This window comes from Limulus polyphemus, unplaced genomic scaffold, assembly GCF_000517525.1.
Source record: "Limulus polyphemus unplaced genomic scaffold, Limulus_polyphemus-2.1.2 Scaffold561, whole genome shotgun sequence".
Taxonomy (NCBI): Eukaryota; Metazoa; Arthropoda; class Merostomata; order Xiphosura; family Limulidae; genus Limulus; species Limulus polyphemus.
The window spans coordinates 313021-322896 of record NW_013666171.1 but is presented as its reverse complement, the minus strand read 5'-3'; the positions used below and the strand labels follow the sequence as shown (position 1 = coordinate 322896).

At 32.5% G+C, this 9876-nt stretch overlaps 1 protein-coding gene across 2 annotated transcripts in view; it reads right to left on the bottom strand.

Moving 5' to 3' along the window:
• Window positions 1-364: 364 nt before the first annotated feature.
• The window catches only part of LOC106459116 (leucine-rich repeat neuronal protein 1-like), a 48181-nt gene continuing 38669 nt past the window's right edge, over window positions 365-9876 (bottom strand). For both annotated transcript variants that reach the window (XM_013918703.2, XM_022385545.1), the window contains exon 2: window positions 365-3512. In XM_013918703.2, coding sequence (XP_013774157.1) covers window positions 1341-3413 — 2073 coding nt within the window. In that variant the 5' untranslated portion in view covers window positions 3414-3512 and the 3' untranslated portion in view covers window positions 365-1340. The remainder of the gene's footprint in view (window positions 3513-9876) is intronic.

Genomic DNA, 9876 nt, shown 5'->3' with positions numbered 1-9876 from the left:
TTGTTCTTCGTACTAGGATGCGAAATAGTGAGCTAATATGACCTCTTCATTATTAGTTTAATAGCAACTGGATGGCTTAGTTATGGATCACAACTCTACCAATAATTATTGTAAACTACAATTTTGTAACAGACTTATAGTTTGTAGATGATGGCTAAAAATATATATTTAATTGTTTATCTTGGTGTCTGTTGCTACTGGCAACTTTTCAATGAAACATACTTTGTTTCAATTTCAATCTGATGTTGAATTATTTTAAGATAAAGTTATATATATATTAATTAAGTTATTCTGTAGTCTTTCAAACAATGATTCTGCAGTTTTCTATTTTATACAGTCAAGCCTAATTGCTTTAGACATGTGTTTTATTTGTTAATGAAATTATACATAACACTGGAAAGCAGTGAATAATTGCTACCTTGTTACATCATTATTTAGTCATTTTCCTTTTGTAGCTTAGCATTCTTAATCTATATAGGAAAATACTGAAATAATTTTAATGAAATAAGCATAATAATAAAGTAGGAAACATTTTATTCCGTATAACTATAGTAGTGACTTGGAAAAGTTAAAAGAAGGGGTAAAGTTTAATGATGTTTCGCACGCGTTGGGCAACATATATCCTAAAATATTGAGACTTAAAGTTCTTATCTAATAATAAAAAATATTAAAAACAATAAAGATATATTACCTTTTCTGAAGTTTAGGAACTAAACTATACCAGTATAAAGCTACAGAATAGTTTCTTTGCCCAAACCAAAACATTTACTATTTTACCGCATCACTTTCATGAGATTATCATACGTTTTTACTTCTCCGTGTTTAGTATAATGGATCGATCACAGAAGTAGTTTCTCATCTATGTTGGAAGGTTAAATATAATAACGTTTATTAAAGTTGTATTCAAGACCATATTCTGTGGTTAATATGGGTAGAAACTTCTAATTTTTCAATGAAAACAACCAAATAATTTAACTCTTAATATACCTAAATTACATGAAATCTGCAAACAACAGTTTCTTCCAACGTACTAGAACAAGACTTCTTTCAGATGTAATATCGCCATACTTTTATATTTGATATAAATGTCTGATGATAATCTACTTTAATATTACGAACGTGAAGTTATTCGGAATCTTGTATCTTTAGGCTACTCCTGAGACACACGTCATCATTTAGAAAGTTTAGAGATATTAGTTCAATAGTCGAATTATCAATTTTTAGCCTCATACATTAAAGTTATATCCACAACAATATGCCCCACGTGTTCTGTTACACTTGTTGAGAAAAAAAAAGTTTGTTTTTTTTTTCTTACTTAGCAAACACGAAAACTTGAGGGACTAATCTTGTTCAAGGCAAGGTTCCGTTCGTGTCACAATTAGGCTACTGACATTTTCCGGAGGAGTTCCATGTGCCATGTTACTGATAAGAGACTTTTGTGGAGTCTCATAATGTCTCTGTCGATATTTCCGAGCTGCTACAGAAACGAAACAAATGATGATTACCATCCCCGATATGATTCCAAGAACAACAGCAATCGCAACGTTGCTTGTTGTTTGAATTCCTTGCATGATAAAGTTTGCATCTTGGGTTTTTACGTGAGTACAAGATAATTTGAGATTCTCTCCTTCATCGTCTTTGACAGCAATACAAATTTTGTATGTGGTTTCAGGCTGAAGGTTATTAATGGTATAAGATCGAAAAATATAACTGACAGTAACTGTCTCATACCTGTCAGTTTTCTCACCCTCGATGCGATAGAGCAAGTCGTATTCTGGATAAGTATTTCTTGCTGTGCCGTTCCAAACGACAGTAACAAAAGTGGAGGATACTCTCTGAGGAAAGATGTTAATGTCAATACTATCTACAAGGAGACGTATAGCACCGACGGCTTGGCCAAGCACATTTTCGGCAACACACGAATACACTCCTGAGTCATTAGGCTTCAAGTGGAAAATCACAAAGCTTTCGGGCTGTTTCATTTGAATGTGAATATCATTTGTAGTGTCATTTAGCATTTTACCTGATGGTAAAACCCAGTAAACAGATGGCGAAGGATTTCCAAAAGCTCTACATTCAAAGATGTGAAATTCTCCTATGGTCTTCTCAACTGTTTGATTCACTGGCCCAACAAGGACGGGTGCACATTGAACTGGCATATTTCCTAGATCTAAGTCTTGTAGGCGTGTATTACTGACTTCTTCTGGCTGCTTACAAAGTAGGTTGTCTGATTCTATAAACACTACCGTGGAAGAATTATCAAGCGCCTCTTTAATCCATCGTAGATTACAGTCACAAAGCAATGGATTCCCACTCAAGCTTATTTGCACATTCGTTCTCTGTTTCACGATGTTCTGACTAATAGCAGAGATATTGTTATTGCTCAAGTTTAAAAAGCGAAGATTAGGTACTTTAATAAAAGCTTCCGGATCAATGAATTGTAGATGGTAATTATTCTGGAGATGGATGGATTCGAGAGATGGTAAATCCCAAAAAGCACCCTCATCGATCAGGGTTAACGATGTACTGTTTGAAACAGAAAGTTCCACAACGGACAAATTAACAAAGTCACGAGTGTAAAGTAGGGGTATGGGATTGGAATCGAGATTCAACAGCTTGAGCTTTTTCAGCGACTGGACGGGGGCTGACGGAACGTGCTGAATATAATTGTTACCCAAGAAAATACTCTTGAGTTTATGAAGACCAACAAAAGCGTTATCACTCATTCCACGGATTTGGTTGTTTGTTAGAGAAAGATTAAGTAGGTTAGCTAGTGATGAGAAAGTGCCACTACTTATATAGGAAATTTCATTGTGATCTATTTCTAGAATTTCCAGATTAATCATATCAAGAAACCATTCTGGTGCTATTGAGTGAATCTGGTTATTTTTCAAATTTAAGTATCGTAATATTTTCATTCCCTCAAATACCCGTTCATCGATAAATTTTAGATTTCCGTTAGCAATAGTAAGCCTTTCCAGCCTATGAATACCACGAAAAACACCATTGAAAAGAGTTTTAAATTTGTTATTGGACAGATCCAAAACTTTCAGCCGTGAAAAATTTTGGAAAATGGTTCCTCTACCAAGACGTTTGATGTTATTATTTGACAAGTCAAGCTCCATCAATTGTGGTAGTTCTGGGAGTTTGTTGAACAGATCAAGGAATCGATTTCCGGACAAAAACAGCGACTGTGTCTTTGAGGGAATTCCAAGAGGGGCATTTTTAAGATTCTGGTAAGAACAGTTAACTGTTAGCACCTTGGCTTTGAGGCCACTGGAGAAACGTTGACTACAGTTACACCTATCTGGACACAAACTACCCAATGTCTTTAATGCCACTACTTTCCACATGAACACGAAAATGAAAATTTGAACAAGAAGATGCATTAAATATCCCTTTACGCTTGCCATGGTAGTAACTATTCAAAGTGATGATCCTTTTAGTGTAATGATGAAACAACCTTGCCACCTTTCTTTGAACACCATTTTCGTCGCATTTTGGCGACTGCCCTGTAAGTAGAAAAGTAGTACCAATAGTAATTGTACAGAAAATCTAATAACGTATATCTTATATAGCAGTAATAGAAGAAAACTTATATACCTATTCTTCCGACATGCATCAAAATAATATTACATTTTTATAAAACGAAGTTAGCTGCAGATTTGTTTTAGACATATTGATTTTCTAATATTTCACTGACTTTCTATGTTGCAACCGTAACTGTTAACCTTTGCATATATAACTGTCGTTTCATAGAATCTTTTGTTTCTGATCTTCTAACTCCACCGATGAGATATGGTTTTGAATAAGTAGCTTATTGAGCAGTAACTTGTGGTAAACAATAGACAAATCTCAAATTCTACCTTTTACTCTCTCTCTAATTTCGAGCTACAGTGAACTAATTAAGAGTAATGTGTGAAGAAACAAGAGGAAATACTCAATATCAGCGACACTTGAGATTCTTTTAGGCAGGATTAGAGTAAATTAATCTATGAGATCCTGGGCGTGGTCAAATGCATCAATCGAAATAGTTTACCCTCCGGAGTCCAAAACTGTAACTAGATTTCAAATCGGTCAAGAGATGACGGAGCTATGAGTTAAATGTTTGTACTTTAAAAAACTCCAAGCCTTTCTGTGGGACGCTAGGTCGTGGCTAAAAACCCAGAGCCATTCTATGAGCCGTTATGCCGTGGCTAAAAATCTGCAGTTAACTTGTTTTTATAACATTTTTGGGTCTGTTGGTTTCCAATATTTCGCTGGCTTTCGGCATTGAAACCGCAATTTATTTTTTTTTCTTAAGCTAGTTACATCTGAATCGAATCTAAAAATGAAATGTAACTTTTAGTGAAATAAATAAAAGCTATTTCGTAAATACATCATTTTAAACCTTATATGTAAAATAAGGGGATTTTACGATTCAAATAACTTTAATATATTTGTATGCTTTGTTAAACATGTTGTAACGACATAACACTTGTCACACATACTGTAATAATGCTAATCTATTCTTGAAGTATTTATAGTTATTGAAGACTTGTGAACTTAAACAACTTGACACACACACAGACACTTACGTGGAAATGTATACACAAATATACATATTTATTTACACCTGTACATATTCTCATGCAGCCCCCTAGTGAGTGAGCAGCAAATATCGGACTTACAACTCTAAAATCGTGGGCTCGATTACCCGTGGTGGACAGAGAGTAAATATCTCATTGTGCTAAAGAAAAACACAGAACGTAGAACATATACATGCAAATGGTTTAAAATACACATGTTCTTTGTAGAACAGCCTAAGTAAAAACTTATAATAAACAAAGTCATCTGTTGGATACCTTCGCTCGGCATTTTCTTTCTTAAAACACATTTCGTAGAATTACACGTACAATCACCATAGCGATCTTACGTGTATCCTAAATGACAAGTAATAGCTTCACGAGCTGATGACAACAACAGCCGAGTGAAAATTAAACAAAGTACGTCAGTACTTCATTTCGGTAGAGCACTGACAAATTACTGTAAATGCGATTTTATGTACAGAAAAGTATGTGTGTGTGTATATATATATACAATTTCAGGAAAACTAATACAGCTCAGTTTAAAAAGAAACAACAAAAAACTGTGAAGTATTAACAAACAACATTTCCAAACCTATGAAAAATAACAAGTATGATAAACAGCCGGCCAAACAAAAAAGGCAGATAAAAACAACAAGAAGTACGAAACAGTAGCACAGCGGCATGTCTGCGGACTTACAACGCTAGAAACCAGGTTTCGATACCAGTGGTGGGCAGACCACAGATAGCCCATTGTGTAGCTTTGTGCTTAACTTTAAAGAAACAAACAAAACAACGTGAGAAGTCACAAAGCATATCCTGGCTTGTGAGGTAAATATTAAAATAGGAACCACATAGTAGTAGAGGAACACCATCTATCAAATTTATCTTAATTGGTGGTTAAACAAATAATTAATATCAAGAATGATGTTAAAAACAAGCCACTGAGGATAAAAAGAAAAGTTATTTCCTGATTTTAACACTTTAACCTTCATAATGGTCTACATAAAAGTTAGTTAAACAGTAAACAAGTAACGAAGCACAGAAAAAACAAATTATGAAAATGTTAACGCTATTGATATCAAAATTGTACCATCTAAAACTCAATAATGTTATACCCACCCTCATCTCTCAACGATACATTGCTAACTCATTTAAAAGATTATAATGGAAAGTAAGGAAGAATGTATAATAATACATCAACCCCCAGTGCTGGAGAGGACTTTCGCCAAATACCAGGGTTTTAATCAGACCAATGGGATATGACAGACGTTATTAATTGTTGAGACGCCATTTATATTATCAAATTACATAAACAACAACTGTTTTGGTGTGAACTAGATTAAGTTGGTGAAGTTTTTAAGAAATTAAGTTGAATTTTTTACACTATATTTTCTAAGCAATTTAAAAACAGAATTATCGTAAGGATTGACAACACATTATTTATTTATTTATTTATTTTAACAACAATTCATCAAGTAAAACTTTACCGACTTAAATAAGTAACAACAGACGTTTTCGTCATACTTATAATTACCTAGTATCAGGTGGTTAATTTAACACTTTTAATGGCCAGATATTCATAATTAATAGCCTTATAGAGAGGAGATATTAAGCATTCGAAAATATATTATTCTTGGAAAGGCGAGATTAAATATGCATCGTTCGTTACTCTATTAATGTGTTTCGCTTGAAATTGTCATATTACATGTTCATATTTATTGTTGTATAAAATAAAATGGTTTTAAGTTATTATAAGTTCTAAATATCCAATTAACTGTGATAAAATTACACTTTTTTTAATTTGAAGGAACACCAGTATGAGGAGAAGAAGGTCTATAAATTATAAAACTAAATTAAAAATTATCTTTTTGCGTGAAATATTTTAACACATACTGTACTTGGAAAATTTAATATCGAAATTTAGAAAACGAGCTTCTTGAGTGGAAAGAGAATACATGTGATTCAATAGAGCATACAAAGGGAGGCACGGTACTGGCTCCAGCCAAGTTAGTTACATAGAATAACACTGCCGTGATTCTATGTAACAGGACAGACTATTGGCTAAATGCGGAGTATCGACACATCAATATCAAATGGACTGCGTTATTCTTATGCTTCTAAACAGACCTTACATCAGTTACTCTTGCATCACTTTAAAAACAGCGGCTTCATAACTGTTTTAGATCAAAAGAAATAGGTAGTGAGAAAGTGGTTTAGTGAGTAAAGATTAAGTATCTATGTTATAGTGTTATATGATAGTGTGAATTAAAATCTCATTTAGCGTAAAATGTTTTTAGTTTTAGACATTTTAAAATTATGTATGTATGACAGAAAAAAAAAGTAAAAGAGTGGTGTGTGTATATATATATATATATATATATATACGTGTGTATATAGTAAAAAATAATTAAAGTTTGAATAAATACAAGTTTTTGGGCTCTTAAACTTTGTAATAAAAGCAAAAGTAATGAACCTGATGAAAACATTTTACATGCACAAAACAGCCGTATTAGAAGAAAGTGGCTAGCTATATAAAGACATAATATTAAACAAAGGAGACATGTTAGAGTTAATAATTAAACCTGGTAAAGAAAAAGTTTGAATACTTAGCTCCCTTTTTTAAGTATTGGAACGGTCAATTTTATATTGTTTAGTTTATCCTGTTTTACATTACATGGTTTTACATGACTTCTTTATCCCGTTTTACAGTACATGATTTTCCCTTTTACATAAGTTGCCTCTTTTTATATTACACGACTTCTTTATTCTGTTTTTTTGTACAAGTAAAATATTTCGTTCGTACATATTATCATTTTAATTTTTTCAGAGTTGTTTAAGATAATACACTCATCAATGTGCCAATAGGTTAAATTAAATAGCTGGGAATGTACAGTTTTCTCCACAGACTTTATTTCAATAATGTAAATTTATAAGTTAGTGAAATATGTTTGTTTGTTTTGGATTTCGTGCAAAGCTACACGAGGGCTATCTGCGCTAGCCGTCCCTAATTTAGCAGTGGGAAGGCAGCTAGTTATCACCACCCACCGCCAACTCTTGGGCTACTCTTTTACTAACGAATAGTGGGATTGACCGTAACATTATAACGCCCCGCAGCTGAAAGGGCGAGCATGTTTGGTGTGACGGGGATTCGAACCCGCGACCCTCAGCTTGCGAGTCGCGCGCCCTAACCACCTGGCCATGCCGGGCCAATGAAATATGTAGAATAATTTGTATCCATCGGAACTACGTTTTAAAGACAACCAAATTATTATAAATTCAAAAATTATTAACATTTAGTCATTTTTGGATCACAAATTATATTATTAAATAACCGAAGAGTAACACATAAAAACGACCTTATGAAACACTCAGAATACGAATAAAATCATTTGATCATCAATACGCTTGTACGATCTTGAAGAAAAAGAAATGAAACGGCAAAATTCTTTGAAGGGTACCATTTCATGGCATAATCCACATTCTTATGTTTCAGCAACAGCCTCTCAGATGTTGCACATAACACCAATCTTCCGAAGATTAATGCCAGTTTAGAAAACTTTAGAGGGTAGTTAGAGTTCTCTATAACGTAATGAAACATTTTTCACATTCATTACGGTGTAATTCGTTCTCTTGTAACACATGTTACAACGTTTTACCTACCATTGAAGTTAATAAACCCTAGCCTGCTGCTTATCTCATTTAGTTCTACTAAATTCACGCTACTATAATTAACAGACTTAACTCTGATGAGAGTCTTTTAAATTGGAATCTGTATTATTCTACTTTATGATGTGTAAATGTTAAACGGTTTTCTATGTGAAAGTTTATTCTATCGAATCATAATGTGTTTAAAGAAAGCAGCGCTATTTTCTGCGTTGAAAATGCAATAAATGTAACGTGTCTCACCAAATTAGACGGTCGAGATTTCAGGTCCCCTTATGAGCTTACTTTAGCTATTCGTCTAATGATACCATAGTCAAGTGTATTTCTAAATAGCATGAAATTATTCTGTGTTGCTCGTGAACTCTTGTTTTTCCTGATGATTTTAATCCCCGGCGTCACAGAGCTGTAGCTTAATATTTTCTATGTTTTCATGCCCGAGAAGTCTGCGAAAAATGAGCAGATAAAACACAATCCATCGGGAAAAACTGCAGCATCATTTTACGTCCAACTGGCAAAAAGAGTCAGAATGACTCACTCCAATGGCGGTTGTCTAATAGCCGAGCTGAACCGTATTACTACTGCAGGAGAAAGAAGGCTCCAGGGTTTTAATTTCATCTTCAAAACTTTACAAAAGGAATAGTAATCAGAATAAATTACTGACTAATAATAGTAATAAAAACAGCGACTCGTCGCACTGTTCATGCTTCCGCTTAACATTAATAATTATTACATTAAGTTGACCTGACTAGTATAAACTTTTTATTTTAATTTTAAATAAATAATTTGTAAAACTAACTCAAAAACACAAAACTGTTTCTCGTCTTTTGGAATTAAATATTCTTCATCATTTCTGTTCTAAATGAGAAAAGAAGAACAGAGTCCAGGGGAATCTTTGTGCAATATTTATTTTCCACGTCATGAGTCTCAATAACTATTTAACATTAAATACACAATTTTAATCTTTTATCATGTGTAACTTCTGAGCCGCTTGTGCATTTCATCAATCCCGATTCTTTTGTACTCCATAATAACTTCTTGTTTGAAGCTGAATTGTTCAGAATTTTAAAGTAGTTCAATAAATCAAATGGCGCCAAGATACTTCTAAACACATGACTACTTCATTATGTGAATTGGTAAGGTCAAATCTTGTAGTAAAATAAAAATTTAAAGGAACAATGAGGAATACTTATATTAAAGATATGAAAAAAAGACTGTGCTGTGTTTTCAATTAATTTATTATTTTTCTTGTTTTTTTTCATATGAATAATTTTATATTTCCTTTTTAAAAAATCGCGTTTTTTTCTGTTTGTTTATATTATCTCCTTTGGAAGTGAACTTTAATTTGGCTTTTTCTATCTAGCTATATCTACACATATATATAATAAGTAAAATAAAATGAAATATGTATATATACACATATATATAATAAGTAAAATAAAATGAAATATGTATATATACACATATATATAATAAGTAAAATAAAATGAAATATGTATATATACACATATATATAATAAGTAAAATAAAATGAAATATGTATATATACACATATATATAATAAGTAAAATAAAATTAAATATATATATATATATATACACATATATAATAAGTAAAATAAAATAAAAATATGTATATATGTATATAC